Source organism: Prosopis cineraria, unplaced genomic scaffold (assembly GCF_029017545.1).
Source record: "Prosopis cineraria cultivar Desert tree isolate PC_DT_omini unplaced genomic scaffold, ASM2901754v1 PC10, whole genome shotgun sequence".
Lineage (NCBI taxonomy): Eukaryota > Viridiplantae > Streptophyta > Magnoliopsida > Fabales > Fabaceae > Prosopis > Prosopis cineraria.
The window spans coordinates 12,011,653-12,035,124 of NW_026555341.1; the positions used below are offsets into that span (position 1 = coordinate 12,011,653).

The 23,472-nt window shown below is 31.9% G+C and overlaps 1 protein-coding gene across 5 annotated transcripts; it reads right to left on the reverse strand.

Annotated features, from left to right (window-relative positions):
• Window positions 1–1,618: 1,618 nt before the first annotated feature.
• Window positions 1,619–22,306, reverse strand: LOC129284331 (homeobox protein knotted-1-like 6). 5 transcript variants are annotated; one of them, XM_054919768.1, is made up of 6 exons: window positions 22,081–22,306; window positions 10,446–10,838; window positions 9,746–9,865; window positions 9,423–9,558; window positions 2,109–2,347; window positions 1,619–1,996 (listed from the first exon to the last, which is right to left on the reverse strand). In XM_054919768.1, the coding sequence occupies exons 2-6, from the start codon at window positions 10,767–10,769 to the stop codon at window positions 1,832–1,834; spliced, it is 984 nt and encodes a 327-aa protein (XP_054775743.1). In that variant the 5' UTR covers window positions 10,770–10,838; window positions 22,081–22,306; the 3' UTR covers window positions 1,619–1,831. The 5 variants fall into 5 exon arrangements, with proteins under 5 accessions (XP_054775743.1, XP_054775742.1, XP_054775741.1 ...); XM_054919767.1 differs by lacking the exon at window positions 22,081–22,306 and adding an exon at window positions 11,092–11,240; XM_054919766.1 differs by lacking the exon at window positions 22,081–22,306 and adding an exon at window positions 11,075–11,238.
• Between the last annotated feature and the right edge of the window lie 1,166 nt (window positions 22,307–23,472).

Consider the following 23,472-nt stretch of genomic DNA (forward strand, 5'->3'; position numbering starts at 1 on the left):
TGGAGAAATTAGAGTCAAACTGAACCAATGCTCACCCCTAAAGCCTAGTTAGATGGCAACTGCTCCCATGATATTTGAGATTAATCTCTCAAATACGTTAATCAATTAAAATTATTTAAAAATGATTAAATTTTCAAAAAAAAACTTTTACAGTTCATATAAATTACTTTTGGTCAAAAAGAATATATATATATATATATATATATGAATATGAAAATTCTATACATATAAAAATTATTTAGAAAATGTTGTCTAATTATATAAATTTTGAATTATAAAAAATTATATAATTAATTTTCAAGTTATATAATCTTTTCATAAAAATATAACAGTTCTTAATTTCATTTTTTAATAGTAAATTTTATTTTTTGTATTCAAGGATTGCTAAATATAATAAATCAAATTATAAGAGCTCGATTAAAATAAAATAAATTATAGGGGTCTAATTCAAAATTTAAAAGACTATATAGATATATAGATTAATTTTAAAAAAATTGAACTTATTAAAATAAAATCTCTCCCTTCCAAGCCAAACAAATAAGGGGATATGAAATACAAAGTGTTAAGGTAAATTTTTGCTCCAGAAGTATTTTGGATGAGCACCTAGTACTTTAACATTTTTATTGGAGCAATTTTACTCTTAAAGTTATTAAAACAAAATATTTTTATCTTTTTCATCAAAATTTAATAGTCAGCGTTAAAATTTGACTGAAAGAGTAAAATTGTTTCATTTTAATAATTTTATGGACAAAATTACTTCAATAAAAATACTAAAATGGTGGGTACTCCTCGAAAAATATTTCAAGAACAAAAATATACCTTTATTCAAGTACAAACTCCCATCAGTCAGTCATGCCAAACAATTTTTGTCAAACATTTTTGGTTATTTATAATTATCCTTCTATTACAGACAATCCATCACTTTTTACTCTCCATCTCTTCAAAGTCCCAGCCATTCTTCTTCTTCTTTTTCTTCTTTGAATCTTGAAACAAAATGAGAAATTTTGTTAATACCCAACCTAAGAAATGTAATCAATTTGGCCCAACAACAAGACAAAACACACCTACTGCAACAACCAACCATAACGTAACCCAGCAACCCAATAGGTGGCAAGCTCCGAAGAACAATGCAAAAGCCTACCTCGACCAACAACAAAGCCATACGACCAAAATCAACCCAAATAACTTTGAACACAGACTCCATTGAGCCCAAAATCTTCAAACAACAGAAGTGCTCCCTTGACCATTTGCATATAATGCTCGTCCTTGCACATACATTTCCCTCGAGCCACGAGTGCAATCAAGTCACATCACAACACATGCCCAACTATTGCAGATCTCACCTACATCCCATTGTTGACGAGCTAGAAGCCATTAATTCTAAGTTTCTAAGCCCTTGCCGTGACTCTGAGATCTGCTTCACGAAACCCAGACACCCGATTTCAATACAACAAACACATCGTTGCTTATTTATTAAATGAGTTACAAATGTGGAGATTCAATTTGGTGAGCCTCATGAAAGGGCCCCTGATTTGTCTGTCTACACACACACACACACAAGAATTACCATCAATTCATCATCGAGCAATTGCAGCAAAGCCCAGGAAAGCAAGGCAACTAACCCACAAAGTTTATGTAACATTTCATTATTAACGCCAGACAAGTTTATCAAGAATACACAGGTAGGGAATTACTATCAATTCCCATGTAACTTCACGGGAAAGTAAAAGCCTTCCAATGTCGGTAATTCTGCGTTTAAAATATACAGATGATAGAAATTAATAGTTAATATCAGGATATACATTTTGAGACTGTCATGTGTAAGTGAACCTCATTCATCAGTAAAAAAAAGTCCAGTGAGATTATCCATGGCAGAAAATTGCGCGCTGATGTTCTCAGATGGCTTCCAGTGGCGCTTTCTCTGATTAATAAACCAATTGTTAATTTGCTTCTGGTCCAGACCCGTGGACTTGGCCAGAGCAATCTTATCAGATTCCTGAATTTGGAAGTGAATATACAAGGTGAGTAATTTCCACCCTTCAAAGGCCAAAATAATTGGGAATGGCATAATCACGCAGCAAGCAAACGGAAGGCAAATAAATGATTACCGTTGGGTATGGCCACTTGTAGTGAACACTCCACCACTCAAGCAGTGCTTGCCTGGCTTCTTTTGGTAGCTTACCCTTCTTCTTCTTTTTCGAGAACTCCAATTTCAAAGAGGCAATACGGCTCCCAAACTTGCGTAAAAGCCTGTCCTTAATCTCTTGATCTTCAACCTTCGCCTGACCATCTTGAGTGTCTCTACCTGCAGTACTGAAATCTTCTTCTGAAGACACACCTCCATCATCTACCCAAATTGTAAAAACCAAAATCATGAGGATGCCAACTTTAGACTTTCAGTTGCTCTTACAAATATTCAAGAAGCAGCATAAAAAGATTATAATTGACTTGTAGATTTCTTTCATTTGCTAGGATGAAAATTCTCACTAATAAAGATGCAAGTACCATTTCACACAATATGAAAACAGAACACTAGCAGTCGGAGGCAAAATGCATTACGTACACAATGATTTAATAGATCTATAAAACTATACAGGCGGCTTCATATATGAGCCCTAAGAGTCTCACCCAAGCATTTAGACTTGAATGAGGCCAACTGGTCGAGCGACTAGACTTGTTAATACTTAATAGCCAGTAATGTGAAAGAAATCTTGTAAACAATGTTTTAATGGCATCCTGAACAGATGGCCTTAAATTACAGTAACAGAATATTATGATGTAGAAAACATCCCAAAAATATACTTTACTGTATAAAATTTAAGAAGTCACTACTTTTTTTTTTTTTCAGGAATCCCACTATTTATAAGCTATAAATCACAAGCTATAATTTGTGCAATTTATTTTATTTGTATTACGAATGAAAAAATGCGCCTAGTTATGACATACAAATAAGCACAGAATCTCAGACAAGTGCAACTCCCGCGAGGCTGGTGCGAGGGGGCAAATTATAAGAAATCAATTTAGTAGCCTAAACCCAAAATTTATGAGAAGGGAAAAACTATATGTATATACGGGCAGATGCATCTTGCCCGATTTTTTTTTTTTTAAAAAAAGGTACTTTATTCGAATATTACTGGAACATATACTAGTTGAAATTATAAGATTGAAAATTAAATGACAACAAAATTACAACTTGAAATAATAAAGCATTCAATTTTCTTCATTTACTCCTCTTCTAATTTTTTTAATCATTACTTCTCTTTCGAATTTCTGAACTACTCTTTTAGGAACCTAACAAATAAGTCATCTTCCTCTTTTGATTTCCATGCACGCACTAAAAAAGTGGGCGTGCCCGACTCATAAACATACACTTTAGGGGCCTACCTCACCTGACCAATCATTTGTTTATTAAAAAAAATAAAAAAAACGGGTACCAAAAGGTAAACAGACTAATCGTCTCCTCAGATCAGAAACATCTGCTTCTGACTGGCGACGGAGGTGGTGGTGCTGGTCTAAGCCCACAAGCACCCACATTTTGGTTTCTGACAGCCACTAGCCCACTATATCCGACAAGTACTAGACCATTGCATGAGGACACTATACAAAACCAGGGACCCATGTTGGAAGGAAGAAAATGAGATCAGAGAGAGAACAGTGTCTGTTTGGGTCCGTCAATTGTCAGTCAGACGCTCAGAGCCATCAAGAGAGTCCCTCCAAAATAATTTACCAAACCAAATCGGGCCAATCGAAGCTCTCGAGTGTTCCCGTCTTAGCTTCAAGGAGCCTAGATGACCAGACAAGCTAAGAGGCCTTGAAATGATGTACATTGAGGATAAACAAAACATAGTGCGCCAGCTCAAGCATTGATATAGCTTTCTTCCTCCTTCCTTCCTTTTCTGGGATTTATTTTTCACCCTCACGCAGATTGAAATTTTCTCGAGTTAGAGAGGGGGAAATGGGGATAAAGCCACCAATCCCTAGGAGCTATGAATGCGAATATGAAATATATATGAAATGGCAGCAATTTCAAGTACGTGAAATTAACTAAAGTGCTACACTATTTCAAACATTAATATTTAAATGACGATTTTCTGTTTTCAGAATTCCTGTAGACTAGCCAGGCAATAAAGTAGACATACACGTGCCGATCCAACAGGCAAGTACAGTAAAGGTGGACGAAAGAATGAGATTGCTTAGAGGCAGGGGCCCATACATACTTGGTCCGGGAGATCAACAAGCATTAAGTAAACACAGAAGCTGGCAGAGAGGCCCGGGATGGGCCCCAACACAGAGAACAAATGGCAAGCAGAAAGCAACACAGGTGCGTGGGGGAAGATAAGGCGAGGCAAGGCAAATGCTTGAACGTTTTATTAAGTTGAGAGCCAAAAAGCTGCCTCATATCCCAGCGAAATCTGCGGGAGTGCATGTGAGAGTGATAACTCTTGCCGATCACCCGCTGCGCTGCACTCGGGATTTTCTATAAAGTTAGTGCAAGAAAAATTTACTACCACCAAACATCTATTATCATCATCGAACTGCACCATTATTTTCATTAAAGAAACTCAAGAAACAGTAACAGAATACAAGCTTTGGAATGGAACAAAAGCTCATATAATACTGGCCCAAACACAACTTTGTCAGAGTGGAAGGCTAAGATCCAACGGTCTAAGCATAACCTAGATGTTATTTTTTAACAAGAAGCCAAGGATTTACTACTTTAAATACCAGCTCTTCATGATGAGAAGAAAGTCAGAGAGTAAACACAGCAAGCTGAAGGTCCACATCGGCAAAAAGAAATTAACCCAGAGGGATATTCTTCTCTCAATGACAGTGCGACTTAATCATTCATTATCACAAGTGTTAAATATTCCTCCCAAATTTTACACACGGGCAAACCATTAATTCTTATTTAATAAAAAATATCTGAACAAAGAAGAACCAAATAATTCGTGATTCCATCACAAAAGTTTGGGATGATTAATATTCGTTGTGTCTAAAATATATTTTAAATTTGTTTCGCATATCAGTCAAAATTTTCAAAGTCATTTTAAATACTAATTGCCAATTAAATTTAACAAAAATTGACGACTTCTTGTTCCATGTGGACTAACGATCATTGTAGCATGTTGATGGCTGAGGGGCATTACACATTCAAGGCTTGCATAAACACACCTAATCTCTTTTGACCCCAGAAAATAATAATAATAATAATAATAATAATCTCAACCCCAACAAACAATGGCTCTTTATTAAAACCGCATACATGGCCATGCAGACTAATGATCATTATATCGTTAGGAACTAGAGCCATGGACCATGAAGTTACACCAACATCAATGTAACCAATAACTGCCACCTTACTTCAAAAGAAACTTAACGTTACAAATTTATACTCTCTTTCAGAAAAAAAAAATTTAATTGAATCGCACACAATAAATTAATTAATTGCCTTCAAACAAGCACTATCTTTCTATAATGAAATGTTTCACTTTAAAATAAATATAAGATTAATAAACATCCTAAACCTTAAGCTATTACTCGAATAACATTTTAAATTCTAAACTCTTAAAATGAACAAAATCTCCCATCTCACTTATAAGTTATGAGCAAATTACGTCCTGTCATTTACCCATATAATGTTGATAGTTATGCAACCCTATCGACATGCCACATGTCAAGAGTGAATGAGTGCCACTTCAACCTTTGACTGAACCCCACAAAGTCAAAAATAATAACAATTATATGTAAAGTAATGGCAAAGGATAATTTGCCATTCAAATAACTATGTATGATCCAAGACGCTCATTTTCAAAGTTCATGATGTTATTCGAATAATAATTTACTGTCTAGAATGCTCATTAACCCATAAATATTAAATAATCTACATATCATAGAGTATTTTTAGGAAAAAAACATTAATTACACTTTAAAACAGTTAAAAAAACCTCATATTTTTTAATATCTAACCTTGTAAAAAATCTTATATTTTTGACACAAAAAACTAAATGATAATCGGCCCCAATTTTTTTCAAGAGAGAAGATATTACGGCCAATGGTTATTTACCAAACAACTAGAATTACCTCCTTGCTTTTGCAAAGGGGTCTCAAATTTTCTTATGGGCAAAGGTGTCAATTTTTCAATAATGAAAAATATAAAACACGAAAAAGAAAAGAGACAAATAATATAAGAAACACAAAATTCAATGTGTGGACAACTATGAATAGTGTTAGGAATTCCAATTTTATAATATATATATATATATATATATATAATATATTGAAGATTCATGGTAGGATAGAAAGGGCCAATACATTTTAATTCAAATAAATTTTAGGAACTCAATTTCCATATTTCATGAAACAGCCATCAAGGAGTGATGATGCATGTATCATCAACATGCACTGGATAATGGATACAGTGACGGCTCCCGGGTATCCAAAAAGAATGGGGGTCATCATGCAGCATATTACAATACTCAAAGTCTTATTATATTGATGAACGCCAAATCAAGTCTTAAGTTCAACTTTAAGTAACAATGAATAGAGACATCTGTGACATGAGAGATTTATTAGCAACGTGTTCAACGTGAAATTCCATGCAGTTTAAATTAAAATATTCATATATCCCCAAATAGAGTGAAAAAAGTTTGGAACTCCTAGATAAATACCAGAAAATAAAGGAACGAACCAAGGTGGCAAAAGAACACTCGGAAAACTCATTTTTCTCCTCGGCAATCTTATCCCATAGATTTTAAGCTTAACCAGGAAGTACATTTTATATGACCATAAAACGAAATAGTGTCAACCATGCTCAAATGAAACAGCGACATGTAAAGCTCAAGAAAAAATCCACTCTAGAACAGACTAAAATAAGGCATGCAACTAATGCAAAACACCAGGTCTCCAATCCGATGTACAACACAGAATATGAGACAATTTAAAAAAATAAAAGAATATCATAGCCGCACATACCATCCCTATATGTTTTTACACGAAGGAATATAGGTAGGCACATGAAGATTTCGGAGTTGTTATCAACATCCGTCAAGATGGCATTTAAAGTTTTATGAACATCATGACCATAGGAAATCTCTGCGTTCATACGTTAAAATTGTTAGTTACCAATGACAACCAACCTGACCGCCCTTGGCAGCACCTCATTCATAATTCATAGTTAATTATCAATTGTCAATAATCAGAACAAGTAGGGAAGAAAACTAAATAATCAAAGTTATAGCTCAGGCAAAACAGATTAACGGGTGTTCTGCTATAACTTTAAATAGGATGAAAGGGAACCTAATCAAGGATTTCAGTAGGAATAGCTGGGGCTTACGGAAGCAGAATATAGAAGCCAATAGCCTAACTGAGTCCTTAAGGCAATGTACTGCTTAATCACCACATGCATAAAAATATTATGTTGAACGTTACAATGCCAGACAGACTATCTGAACGGAAATATAGTTGGATATCATGGTTATAAATTTTAATCACCCAAAGCTGCTTACAAATTTTTAAGAGGGGGCCGGGAAAAACTGACATTACTTTTTCTGCAATCAGACTTCCAGCACCTTAAACTATCATTTTTTTTTATCTCACTTCCACTGTCATCACTTGTACTCTATTGGAACTTGATACACTAATAAATTACAAAGGCAGACAGCATCACATATCATTACTGTCAGATCACGTTATATATGTTCATCTAATCCAGAATGAATAGATATGAATTAATCTATTTCTTAGGATATTGCCATTGAGGAAACTTTTAGCCATAAAGTTCCAAGTGCAATTAAAAAAAGAGAAAATAAAGTTCTATATCCATGCAACTATATATTATAATGAAGATTGAGGACATCTAATAAGTATAAAGAGATAACGATAGTGCATTTAGATTGCTTAAGTAACCACAGTGCTGAATTACTTTATGATGCATTGATACTCACCATCTTGGAATACTAAAATATGTACTATATAAAGCCCAATATAAAACTTTAATTTGCATTGCATTTTTTCAGCATTACTCTACCATATATACAGCATCCTGAGTCTCTAGCTACTGTTTCATCCTCCTACATGTTTAATCTTTGAGTAGGAAACAAGACTTCCATCGAACAATTTAAATACAGCATAGACAAGTCCAAACTAAGTCACCTCTAAATTATTGTACTGTATTAGAGCAACAATACTAAAATATCACCTTCAAATTTTTTACCAAATACAGCATTTATTAGTCTCCCTGTCTTGAAGTAGGTTCAGGAAAATCTGGACTTAAAAATGTTGATGACAGCAGGAGTTCATGAGCGAAACAAAAGGCAACAGCTTACAGCATTCAATTCTCGTTAGGAAAAAGTAAATTGTCTCAAATTACAATTAGACAATAAGAAACAAGTCATTTGTCATTGAAGACTAGAAAAAATGATACAAGCAGATGATAACAAAAAAGCAATGAGCATGACATTGTGGATGCCAGCCTGCCCAACGTGCATCAGAATCCCAAATGTCTAATTAAATCATCAAAAGATGAATATAAATGGAACACAAGAAAAAACTTCCCCCTAATTAAGACTAGTGGGTCTCAGGAGAAGTATTTCCCAGTGAAATTCGTTTTAACTATCAGATTCAAAAATGCTATCATCAAGGAGTTTTACAATGTCAAAAGTATAAACCCAAAAAAAGTTTATAGTCAAAATGCAAATTCACCGGCAGCTGTCAGAAAATTAATGAAATGGAAATATGAGAGTGAAGAAAACGCGTATAAACAAAACAAACAAGACAAGTCCAAAGAAGTCATTAATTCATGATTCCATATAAAGAACGAACTGAAAAAGTGAAAGGTTTAAACACTGTTGCTAGCCATGAATGACTAAACAAACGCCAACTTTTCTCCAATAACGCTGTTTTTAGACCCAATAGTTCCACAATAACGATAGAAGCATGGAACACGGGCTAATAGTAAAAGCACCGATAAGCAAAGTATTCTAGCATTGTACTAGCTGAAGAAAGCAATGGAGTAAGAAACATAGATCATATTGTTGATTCTCAGGGTTATATCTTTTGCTTATTTTGCTTTAAAGCTGTGTAGTATTATTCGTGCTATCTATTATTGCAAGCGTGATATTAATAGGTAGAGAGTAAGACTAATCGACAAGCATTATTTATGCCATTAGCCAATGGTTTTCTTTCAGAAAAAGCGATGAGATCATTAAGCAACTCTAATACTCTAACCTAGGTATAATTACAACCCCTTAAACGTTTTTAAACTAGCAGTACTCCCAAGATGTGTTTCTCCTGAAATAATGCATCATAAGTGGGGAAGAGGGGGAAAGAGAGCAGAAGCACAGATATCAACGAACACTCAGTGGCTACATGATATTTCTGCATAAGAAGAAAGAGGGGGAGAGCGAGTAAAGGGAAGAACTGACCGGGAAGGCTTAGAAGGGAAGCACCACTGCAGAGATTGGTGAGCTGGGTTTCGATCTTGTTAAGGAAAGAGGTTGCTTCATCAAAAGGCCGGGCAAGATCAGATTTATACTTCAACAGCACGTCGCAGTAGGTTTCCTATGAAGCCCAGGGCAGACACCCTATCTTTAATAATTATAATATAGTGGTCGCAGAGAAGAAACCGAAATCACAGACACAATTTTAATAAAAGTAGTATTTTCGTCTTCTATAACTATATGCGGTTGTGTGTGCGCGTGTGCATATATGAGAGAGAGACTGAAAGGGGTGAGAGAGGGGAGGGGACCATGAACTCGTCGAGCTCGCGGTCGTCTCCAAAGCACGTGGAAACAACGTCCCTCTTGTTGAGGTCGTTTTCTCGCCGGATTTCATCTAAGAAACACGCTATTTCTGGAGGTGCTCCTACCTGCGTATGCCGTCCCAAAAAATATTATCATCACAATAATTAGTACCAAATATTAAGTGTTCATTGACTGCAAAGAAAAAATTCCGTTTCAAAAAATTTCCAGAACAAAAATCACAAACTCATTCCAAGGGTAAGAGGAAATGAATATATCTATTTATTTTCATAGTCACTTGGACGTTTTTTATATGCTCAGAAATGAAAGGCCATAACTCTTAGCAAATATGAAAAAGAAGAACCATGACCAGCTTAACGTGAGCTTGGCTTTACAACGCACAAGCAAATCTCACAGCCTAGTCTTCAACTCGTACTCATGAGGCTTGGTTTCCGCTTCGCTACTTTCTCAAGCATTATTCAAGAGAACGAAGAATTGAAAGTTCAAAATCCAAGCACACAAGAATCTCACCGAAGCTTTTGGCCAACAAACAATTCAAGAATTAAATCCTCAAAAGGATGATATTATGTGCGAAGAGAGCTCAGCTTGTCCTCGTTCGGGTTGGTTTTTCTTTTGGTAAATATCTCAAGCACCACGAGAACACTCGAAGGGAAAAATAAAAAATAAAATTAGCAGACAACGATTCACCTTCTGGCAATCGATATAAGCTTGAATGAGACGAGGATAGTTAGGATGAGACGCGATTCTGGCTTTGATGACGGAGGAAGAGTCCTCTTGTGGCCGAAATTCAGGAGCAGCGACGGAGGCTTCGACTTCGGTAATCGCGGAGGCAGCGGACAGCAACTCTTCGGATCCTAAAACGGGAATCCGATCACGGAAGCCGGCGGCGGCGGCGGAGGAAGACATGAGGAAGCTCTGGTAGTCGGCCGGGAAGATCAGATTGTCGGGCGTCATGATGGCTTTGTCCGAGTAATCCTCAGGGGACGACGGGAGGCCGTACATTTCCTCCATGACCAGTAACGACAACGAAACACAGCGTTGCGTACCTTATCTCAGGCTCCGCCACTGCTACCACCGTTTCTAGAAGCAAAATATAATAGTATTAACCGGCTTTTCAGAATTATGCTAATCACTATTTCTATCCATTACCACACACTAATAGTATTTCAGAAGAAGATTTTCCTAATAATTGCTTTTTTAGCAACTGTTTATTACTTATTTAGATAATTTTTCATTCATTCGCTGGTTATGACAGTGAATTATTGTTGAAATCAGAGCTGTGTGTGAGTGAGAGAGGGAGTTCTGAAGCGCTGAACGGAGAGAGGCAACAGACAGTGGTGGTGGGAGAAGGAGGGTGACGGCGAAGGCGAAGTAGCAGTACGAACGAGGAAGATCAGACTGCCAGAGCTTAAATTTTTTTTTTTTTCCTTCTTTATTCTGTTGCGCGAGTGAAACTGCGGTGGGAGCTAAACGGAGATTAGACTAATCTGGGATTGAGCGCCCGTGGGACACATTGAGATAGTTGGCTCTATTATCAAGTTGAACTAAACATTTGACGATGTTTCAATAAATTTATTAACAACTTTTTTTTTTAACAAAAAAATTTATTGACAACTTATCTCAATAAATTTATTAACAACATATCCATATAAATATAAGAATAAAGATATAGTTTTGCTTTTAAAATATCTTTTAAAAGCGCCTAACATTCTAATATTTTTTTAAAATAATTTTGTTATTAAAATTTTTAAATGAATTATTTTTTCTTTCTGTCAAAATTTCAATTTTGCCATTAAAATTATTAAAATGAAACAATCTTTGCCTATTTGTCAAAATTTTAATGAAATTTTGACAGAAAAGGAAAATTAAAATTTGGATAGAAAGAAAAAAAAATGTTTTATTTTAATAACTTTAAAGATAAAATTATTCTTACAAAATGTTAGGATATTGAGTGCTTCTCAAAAAACTTTAAAGATAAAAAATGTATCTTAATCTTAAATATAATAGAAGGAGTTAGTTTTATTAAATTTCTACTGGGAGAAAGTTCAACCATTAATTGAAACATAATTATCTATGATAGGAGGAAACTAACAATAAAAAAGGGCACAAGTGTGGTTTATATATCTTTTAACTTCATGTAATATTTCATTTATTTTAAATTTTATGAATTATTTTTTAGTTTTTTTGACATTAACTATTTATTGAAATATTAATATTTAACTTTTAAATATTAACATAATATTATCAAATATTAACGCATTAAAGTTAAAGTTATAAAATTAAAAAATTAAATTAAAATTTTATATAAAATAAAACACTGAATGTGACCTTTTACCAAATGCGGTCTGTGACTTCAAAGAGAATAGTCCTAATGATAACATATAATAATATATTTTATTGGAAATATTAAAATGATTTTCTTAAAAAAAATTATATGAAAATGATTTAAAAGAAAAAGTTGCTCTTCATCATTGCCACAGAAAATTTCTTGTTTCCTTCAGTAATAACATGTTTCACTAAAACAAAAGAGAAAAGATGGATGATGTAGTTTTTTTTTTTTTTTTGACCAGTGATGGATGATGTAGTTAGATAAGATAAAATGGAGTGATATGACTTAAAAGACTCGTTTATTGTTTTGAATGAAACTATCGAAAAGTGGGATGACTGGAATGGCAAAGAGCGTTGGCCAACCTAACGGTAAAAAATGATTTTCTCATTAAAAAAAAAACAGAAGGAATTATGTATAAGTCTCAAATAAAAAAACTAATTATTTATAAGTCTGGTTCACTTGCAAATATTAAAGTTTAATGTTAAAATATGGAAATTAGAGTGAAAAATTGATTGGAGAAATAATTAATTTCTTTATTTCAGACCTGATTGCAATTGTCCAATATATATATATATATATATTTCCTCAAAACTGTATATTTAAAACTTAATTTTTCAAAAATGTAATTTTTCAAGACTGCTAATGGAAAGTTACAGATGAAATGAGAATGGCAAAATACATAGATACAAAATTTCCCCTTAATCTAATTGAAACTCTAATGATAAAACTATTTGTGTTTGATTTCTCTGTCTCTGTTTGATTATATTATTATAACAAATGTATCAATTGTGTTATTATGCACTATAAATAAATAATATGACTTATTTTTAAATTAGCTAATAAAACATCAAGCACATCAATTACTCTCTCCTTCATTTTTTAATTATAAGGCCATGTTAATTATTTTCATAATATTAAAAAATTGGTCAAAACTCGTTACGTGTAAAAATATAAAAAAATTCCTTCATGTTCATAAATAATTAATTCACTATATCTTTTATTGAGTATATTATTAAATATTATTATTATTACCACTACTGCTATATACCACTACTGCTACAATATACCACTGTAATTGTACATCTCTGAAGATCAAATAATCATATAAATCTCAAGATCGTTAAATGGACAGAGCCTAGAAGCTCAAGCTCCTATATCAGGGAATCATGGATTCATGGTCCAAATAATGAAAATAAATTATTTATGTTAAGGAAAGCAGATTGTTGAAGCATATTTATAGTTTTAAAAGTTTTCAAATATTTTTAATTAAGCGAACATTTCAATAATTTGCAATCCTTCTGTTAGCAATTATCCTCTTTTATTTTTCCCTTTAATTTAAATATACTGAACATTTAGCCAATTTTTTTAAAAAAATTCACAGCTTAATGTGATTATTAATGTAAAAAAAATAAAGTTTAGATTGGTACGTGGCTATTGATATGTAATGATCCATTAGTGAACCAATGGATCAATTAACAGTGAGCAAATTGTTGTTTTTACAAATTTCACCGAACCCTGGTGGGGAGGGTAATTAGGATATTATGTATTTAATCCTTTTTTAAATGAATTGATCATATATTAAAAAAATATAATTACATGTATCCATTGACTCACAACCAATCCACCCCCGCCAACGCAAAATGTAAAAAAGATGGATAAAATATAAAATTTTATCTATCTTTTTTCAAAAATAAAATTCATGAAATTAACAGTTTTTTTAACTTTAGAGAGTTTAAATATTTTTTTTCCTAAAACACGTCACTATGTTAGATGATAAAGTGAAGGGAAGAAAAATGTGTGCAGGTTTTTTTCTTTTAAAAATTGTTATTGAATAAATTTTAAAAAATATTTTTGGTTCTCACTGTTTTTTCAAAATTAAATCTTTTCCATAAGTCAAGACACTTAAATTAAAGAAGGTGAACAATTCAACTATTAAAAAATATGAAATAAGTAAAAAAAATATAAAGATACAATTAAAAATATGTAATCATAAAATTAATGTACAATGGCAATTTTTCTACTAAATGTTTAAGGAAGCTGGATTAGGAAAATTTATTAAAGTTAAAGCATGCTTCTATAGTTAAAAAAGTTCTTACAAACCAACTTATAAATTTTGGCCAAAAAATTAAAAACAAAACAACTTAAAAATTATTCATGAACAAAATTTTTTATATCAACAGTGATATTTTTATTGAAAAAATTCCAAATCCGTAGTGCAATGAATAGGGAAATACATTAATTGATCATACTGTTTCGATCTCAAATTATAGATACCTTAAAACAAAATTATATAAATCAGCAAATTTCATTAAATATATTTTATAATTTTATTTTTTAAAATAAAAATGTAAATTTTTATATTGAAAAGAGAGAATATAATCAAAAGATAATATTAAAAAAATATTATTAATAAAATTTTATTTTTTTTAATATCAGAGTACGGAACTCAATTTCTACTGGACCAAGCCCTATACTTGCAGTCTAAAAGAAATTGAAAGTCTCAAGCGTAGACTAACAGTCTAAATGTAGGCTGTCATGCGTAATTTTCCTCCCCACGCCCCACTTTCTCTTTTCCACGATATATGTTTTCTTTTTTAACCCAGGAGATCTCAACATGAGATTGTATATCTATTTACAACATAAATAATATATTACATATCAAAAAGTAATGTATCATGTTATTAATGTAATTATAGTAACTATAGACTTCAAAAAATTATATAAATTATAAAATAATTACATAATCAATAACATCATAAAATTACATAAATTTAAATTATAATATAGAATCTCAAGGTTAAATCATTAAAAATTATTTCTACCCTCAACGTTTTTATAGTCGTGTCTGGGTGCCCTATAGGATAGGACAATATTTTTTTAAATGTATTTTTTAAGAGCAAAATCATTATTTTGTCTAAAAAAATATTTTATCTCCTTCATTATTTATTGACATGGAAATGAAATGTTGTTGCAGTTCGTGGACCTCACAACCATTTCATGTTTGTGGATAACAAGAACAAAATATAATGAATCTCTTACAGATGTTAATTTTGATTGGGAGCAAAATATTTTGACTAAAAATATATCCATAAATAACTTCATTTATTACATCAAATTATTTTCACAAACTCAAAATAATATATGCAAACTCGTGAAATAATTGAATTGGCCTCCCTCTTTCTATTGTTTTATTGGGCCCCTTTGTTTTAGCTTTTTTTTTCCCGAAAGAATCATTTATTTTTGGAAAAAAAATTATTTTGTGAGTTTTTATCATGTTTGTTAAAATTTTTAAAAATAATCAAAACATGAAAAAAAGCATAAATCTGATTATTGTAAACTCATAAAATAATTGAATTAGCTTTCCTCTTTCTATTGTTTTATTGGGCCCATCTGTTTTCGCTTCTTTTTTTTTTTGAAAGAATCATTTATTTTTGCGGAAAAAATATTTTTTTATTTTTATTATGTTTGTTAAAATTTTAAAAAATAATCAAAATATGAAAAAAAGCATAAATCTAATTATTTTAAGAAGATATTTTGAGCTTTTAAAAATAATCTGATATAATAGATAAAGTTAATTGTAGGTTTATTTTTAATCAAAATATTTTGTTAGTAATTAAAGTTAACATTTGTCAAAAATAATTGCGAGGTCCACGTATGGTGATGACTATTTCATTTCCACATTAATAGCTAACGAAGGAGATCAAATGTTTTTTTTTTTTATTGACAAAATAACAACTCTGCTCCTAAAAAAATTATTTAAAAAATGAAATTTGCCCCACCTTAGAGGATACCCAAACAGTGCTAGAAAAATGTTGAGGAGAAAAATGATCTTTAACGGTTTAACTCTAAGATTATATATTATAATTTAAATTCATGTAATTTTTTGATGTCATCGATTATGTAGTTATTCTATAATTTATATAATTTTTTAAAATATATAATTATTATAATTATATTAATAAAATAATATATTATCATTTGATATATAATATATTATCTATGTCATACATAGATACTCAATCACATGTTGAAATGTCGTGAGCCAAGAAAAGAAAACATATCTTATGGAACAGAGGAAGTGAGATGTGAGGACGTGGGGAGAGAAATTATGCATGATAAGCTTACAATTAGACTATTAGCCTGTACCCGAAATTTTTATTTGTTTTTTATATGTAAGTATAAAACTCGGTTTGATATAAATTGAGTTTTAAATTTATAATATATAAAAAATAATTTTAAAATTATAGTATTACGATAAATAATTTTATTTTTTTTGGTAATGCGTGGTGCTATGGTGTGGGCAAGCCCAATGTCACAAAAGCATGCTCTTGCTCCCTATAGCCTACCTTCTGACAGGTCAACGTCAGTCCTATCCCTAGGCCTAACGTCTCGGATTATCGGGGGTTTTCCCTATAAAAGGCTTGCAATTATTGGTAAGGAAAATTATTTGTCGTTTTTCAAACCATTAATTTAAAAAAAAAAAATCGATAGTAAGTCCGTCGCTTGAGACTGAAGCTATGTTCGAAGACCTAAGGATCAGGATAAAATAGACGGCCATAAAATTTCAGGTCCATCTACTTAGTTCCTCCAATCCATTTTATTAATCATTTTTAAAAAAATAAAATAATTTATTTTATAAATTATTAAATTAATAATAATATTTTATTTTAAATAAAATATTTAAACTTTTATTAAAAAGTAAAAGAGAAAAAAATAAAAAAAATAAAATTATATAATTTATTTACTTTTTGAAGGTTATGTTTGTAATTTTATTAAATTTTATTCTTTATACTTTTATTATATTGATATTAATGAGATTGGTAGAAATAGCTTATCAATAAGATTGGAAGAAGTATACCTTAAGTTTATCTCATTAATAACATAACACCATCATGAATATAAATAAGTAAAATTAGGCACATAAACAACTCATATATGAAAATGAACAATTGATATAGGTGGAATAAGGGTTATATTGTTCATTTTCCATATAATAGTTGTTCATTTTCATTTTTCAAATTGTTCATGTTCTCAATTTCACTAGGGATAATAAAGTTATTTTAATTAGGTTTTTAATTTTATTTTAATCCTCTACATATGCAATAAAATTTCAAAATTCTAAAGGTTTAGACTAAAAATATATTGGGTAAGGAGTCCTCATTGAAATTTTTTCATCCATTTTAAGGCCATTTTTTTTCTTAATTGCCCTTAAAAATGATATATTTTAATTTTTTAAATTAAATTTAGACTGTGTTTGCATTTTAAAATTATGATTTACATTACTTATTTTTAATTTTTGAACATTATAATTTATGCTCTAGATAATGTATAATATTATGATAGATAAATTAAATTTTAAAAATTCTGAAAAAAAAGATAGATAAAAAAGAGGCGTCCTAGCTGACCTTGAGTCTGATCAACATAGGCTAGCTTGAGGAGTTGATTAATCCAAAGGTAACTAGACTTTTAGATTTGAGCCCATCCATCAACGAGCTCTGCTAAACTTCCATTCCAAGCAAAGTTGTTTGGATATTTTCTTAACTCAAAACTAATCTCTATAATTTTTTAATTTAACAAATTATTGAAACTAAATTATAATGAGCTAAAGCTCAAAATTAAATGAATAATCTAGATAAAGTTGATGTTATATGGGAGAATTAGGTTGAAGTTTCATATAAAAAATTAATTACTACAAAATTTTATTATGATCTTAATTTAGTTACTAATGAATCTTATAATTATTAATTTCTTTTTATGGGACCTATATGTAGTTTTTCCATATTATATTTTTAGTAATGTGATTTGTCGTGTTTTATTTCTTTTTAATGATATTATAACTTTTAAAATATTATTCAATTTCTAATTCATTACAATAAATTTAAACATTAGAAAGTATAATATTATAGGTTAAGGTATAAAAATGCTCTCAATATTTTCATTGAGGTGCACCCTATATTCTTAATTTTTTTTGGCTTAATTTTGACCCAACCTTTTTTAATTTGATACAATTCTGCCCTATTGTTAGGGTTTGACTACCTAGAAATTTAAACCCAAGTAATTAAGCTTAACGATAGTAATTAAGTGAATTAATGTGGTGTGTGGTTAAAGAGATTTAATTTGTATGATTAATTGTGATTTCAACCCTATATACAGGTTCAAAGTAAAGTCAGGTCATCCAGGTATCAAAAGATAAAAAAGATTTGAAGAAGGGACCTTTATGCCACATTTTGTGGGATGGGAAACATCCGTCGCATCGCACAAAGGCAACTAACATGAGTTAGGCCTCCTTATGCCATGTGCCATGGTGCACGACCTATTTTTTTGATATGCTGATAGTGAGATAGATTGAAACTAAAGGAGAGAAGAAGGGAAAACGAAAGGCACGAGGTTTGCTCTGCTAAAGCACGAACTTGGGGATTCTTGGAGACATTTTGGAGCTTCCTAACTCACAAGATAAGCACACTATGTCTTCTTTTTCACTTTTCTTCCATTTTCATGAAGGTTAAAGTTAGAATTTGAGTTGGGAGAGTGATTTTCAGTTCATATAAGCTATGGGCCTTAACCCATTAACTAAAATTAATATATTGAGAGTTGTTTAGAATATTTAAACCCTACATTAATCATTTTCAAAGTTGTTAGTTGTTGAGGGCCATTAATGGCGAAAAATTTGTATTTATTGAATGATTCATTAATGACAACATAAGTTATTGGGACTAATAAACTTATTGGGTATGATTGAGAGTAAGTTTATGGCTTTGATGAAAGGGAACATGTGAAGTTATGATATTAAAAATTTCCCAAAAATGGAATAATGATGTTATCATTGTGATATGATTATAGCTTACCCTAAATGACACCATTTAAGTTTGAGAAGAAGTTTTAGAAGTTAGTGTTTTAAAGGGTACCAATGTTGCCTATTTCTTCACTTTGTAGGAGAGGTTGTGGGATCGAACCTACGTGGATGCGCAATACACCATGCCCCTTGGTATTCGATCATTAAAAAGGTTTTAGGATGGCTATACTACTAGTGTACCCTATCCTAAGTAAATTGGGCTCAAAAGGGTCCTACTCTCTACCATATCAGGGACACCTAGGGGTAAACTCTGAGAAGAGGAAAGGTGAACATTTGGTAATGGGTATCCACCTTTCTGTAGAAAAATAATTTAATCGTGAAGCTTATGCCATTAGCTAGAATTAGGAGAAATCTCTCTGTAGATACCTATATTACCTCAATTAGACTTCTAATGGAGAAATAGGACGCCTTGAAAATTCATCCCAAGTGTTGTCAAACAACAACAAAATTTGCTGTCAAATTCGTGCAATGCACCACAACGCATGGCACACAGGAAACACACCGTGGTGCATGAGTGTTAAGCTGCGATTCTTGTGCTGCTTTCTGCACAGTTCACTGTTTCGAAGATTATATTCAAATGTTTTGATTTTTTCTTCAATTTTTAGGCTTCTGTGCATATTTTAAACTCTAATTTGAATACATTGAAAGTATATCAAATTATTTTAAATATTGAAAAAACTTAGGATCTCATTTGTAAGTTGTTAAAATTTATTTATCACATTGATGTTTTGAAAATTGGGGAGGATTAGTAAGGATAACTTTATTAGTCTTTCCCTAAAGATTACATTGACTATGTTGATTCTTAACTCAATAAATTTAACCATTATCTGCATACTCAGCTTGCCATATGGAAGCTGCCTGGAACATATTCTTTGAAGTTTCCTACTATGGCCATTTTACAAATTAAAAAAAAAAAAGACATCATCTCATTGTCTTATTCCTACAATCTTCCTTTTCTTTGATTTCTTTTCTTCCCAACTTCATTCTCTATTAAAGCCTAGATTCAAATTAGCACGCTTAACATATATTCAACCTTTGTTTCAACCATAATTGAAGCACTTGATGATTACTATCTGATCTTTTTCTCCATCAACCTTCTAGCTAGATGCGAAAGAGGCCAAGCCTAAAAACTCGTAGAGAGGGAGACGACAAATGATGTTGAGGGAGATGATGGGAAGATGCTGGTGGAGTTTTAAAGAGGAAGAAGAACAAGGCGAGGTAAGGATTTGGTTTGATTAGTCAAGAATATGGGTTTGAAGTTATTGCGAGTTTGTATTTCTTGGGTCAGCCAACATAAAATCTAAACCTTTCTTTTCTCTAGCCGTGCTACTCAATCTCTCTAAAAATCTTAGGTATTGCCTTTGGTTTGAAAATCATGTTCTGATTCAAAATCATCTCTTTAATCTTGGGTCTGTTAATTCAAAAGGAGTTTGTTCTCAATCTAGGTTATGTTATCAACTCTAAGTTGCATTCTTGAATTAGGGGCTTGTTCTTGATCTAGGTTGTGTTATCATTTGAGGTTTGTTCTCGATCTAATGGGTTGTTAATATGGGATGAGGAGTTCAATAGTGCTTGATTTTAGATGACAGAGGAGAAGGTGAAGCTTAAGCCCAAGAGCAAAGTGAAGCTTGCTTAAGAACTTGATTTACAAGCTTGACAAAAGGCGATTAGGATCTATAATCTAGTTGAAGACCAAAATCAACGTCTGATTCTAGAATCAGTATTGCTAACTTCCAGAATCATTGTGCTTAATAGAAGCTGAATTGATTTTGTTTTTTATTTTAATTTTATAACATGCATTCAAGTTTATGGATGGGTTTCTAAATTATATTTCTTTAGGCAAATTTTGGGTGAGTTCGATTGATTCAAGTTTTCTTTTTTCTAAATCTCCACCTAGTTCATAAGAAGAGAAGCATATGTGGCTCTTAGATTTGGGTCTTATTTTTTATCTAGGTTGCATTTGAACATTGTTTTTGCCTACTTCCTTGTTCCATTAGGGTTTTTCTCATTGTTGTTGCCTACTTTCTTGTTCCATCTGGGTTTTTCTTACTCTAAAACTCCATTTAATCTAGATTGTTGATTATGATTTTGTTGCCCTGTTCTGGGTTGTTGTTCTTATTTTGTTGCCATAGTTGCTTACATCTCAAAGGCATAAGGGAGATGAAGCATTTGTCAATTTTTTTTTCAATTTTTAATTTTTAAAATACGCCTTATCAGCATGCCACCTTAGGAAAGTAGATTAGCTAACAGTCAAATGTTTAGACTTGTTAGTTTTGGGTAACATTGTACTATTTTTAAAAATGTTGGGGGTGAAATTACCTCAGAAAATGCTTTAAGATATAAGGTGCACCTGGGTAGAAAAATCGAGGGTATTTTTATACCTTAACCTAACATAATCTATCTCTTCAATTTGCCTTAACCCTAATATAGAAAAAAAAATTAAAGGTTAAAGTAAGAATTTGCCTTTGAATTTTTTCTGAGGCACAATTAGTATCTTAAAGTATTTAAAGGCTCAATTTTTCCTTAACATTTTTAAAAATGATACAATTTTGGCCTCTAGCAGTTTGATTACATTGACCATTTATTTTGATCATTAGTATTGATTTGGCATTTTTGCATTGACATTCGCTTTCTTGATCTCTCTCTTCCTTCTTCACCCACATCCACCATTCAACATTCACTAATGTCTAGCCAAGAATACAAATAGCCAAACACATAAACATCTATGCATCCATATGAATTAGAACAAATGAACAAGGTTACAAAGCATGAAAAAAAATTAGAGCTACTTGTAAGGGGAAAACTAGAACAGAACGCAAAAATCAAAGCCATTTTCAACAGAAAAATCAGAACAAAAGGCAAAAACCTAAAAAACCCAAAGGAGAAATCAAGCACAAAATCAACTGAAAAAGAGAGAAATCAGATCCATTTGTCTACATATACACAGAAGTCAGAGGAATTGACCTTAAAGAACATCAAGCACAAAATGATTATAGGCAAATAAAAGGGGGAACTCATTTAGCAACTCCTACCCTTTGTTCTTTCACAAATCAATCAACTGTGCTCAATTTGGACTCTTAGGTCCTTTAAAAAGGCAAATCAAACTGCAAACATTTTAGGAGAGGAGTAATTGATGTTACCCGTTTGGTCTTCTGATGCCTTGTTTTATGATGCATTTCCTCTGATTTTGATAGTTGTTCGAATTTTTGCTTTAAATGCTCGACAATGCCTACCCACAATCTAAATATTTGGAGGCAATCGTTGTGAACCATATAAGTATTTTGAGAAGAATGAGAGTAATGGAGCGATCACCAAGTTTAGATCGCTGAATTTGCGGGTGGTAATGGTGGTAGAGGAGGAGGCATATTTTTCAAGGAACAATGATGACTTTGTGAAGGCCTTTGAAGAGTGATTGAGCCATGGAGGAAAGTTTTGGAAGAGATTGTAATGGGTATGGAAGCATGGTGCTTATTGAGAATGTTTTGATAGAAGAGGGAGACGAAGGCGATGACTGTTTGGATGAAAGTGAAGGAGTAGAGAAAAGAAGAGCTCATACATGGAGTTCAGCGTGACAACTAGATTTATGTTTAATAGTCAAAAAACCCATGTTAACGGCCAAAGTAATGCTTCTCTTACTTCAGGGCAAAAGTGTACAATTTTTAAAAATATTAAGTGAGATTCCACCTTTAACTATTTTAAGATACCAATTGTGTTTCAAGAAAATTTCATGGACAGATTTATATTTTACCTCAAAATTTATTTATTTAAAGTTGAATTTGTTCGTTAAAAAAAAAAACTTGAATTTGGGCTTCTTTTCAAAGAACAAAAGTAAAGCAGCATGCTAAAGATATTAAAGAAAATGACACTTCCGAGTTCCAATCCATCCACAGTATAAAATTGCAAGAATTTAATGTTGGGGGACAAGGCATATTACCGTCAGTTACTTTGTTTGAGCACAAGATACCTTGATGAGGAGGAATTAAAATTCCGCTGCTCGGGGAATCTGGAGCCTCTGGTTTCTTCTTTTATACGGGGAATAAAGGAGCCGAATCCTGTGTAAGTGATTTCCCATCGTGCTTGATTCAGTCAAGGCCCAAAGTCAAAAATTCTTCACTTGGTTCCCGCTTCACCGAAATCAGAAAAAGCTCCTGCAAGAGGGTGATAGAAAATTATTAAGGATGCTCAAAAATCAATTAAACTAAACTACGGGTGCATTTGGCGATCCTACATTTCACATTTAAAAAGTAAATTTATACTTTTAAAAAATGTAATATTATTTGGTTAATAAATTTCAACCACATCAACTTTTAAAAAAGCATGTTGAGACAACAATTAAAGTGAATTCTTTGAATGTAATAGATTGAAATTTTTGGAAAGTATATTTCACTTTTTCACTTATATTTCATTATCCCTATATTCAAATGCTTTGATTTTGTATGAATATAAAAATTGATTAAAAGATAACCTTACCTAGTAGACTAACGGGTCAAAGTGTTTGGTTAATATAAAATTTTGGTCCTTGATATGGGTAA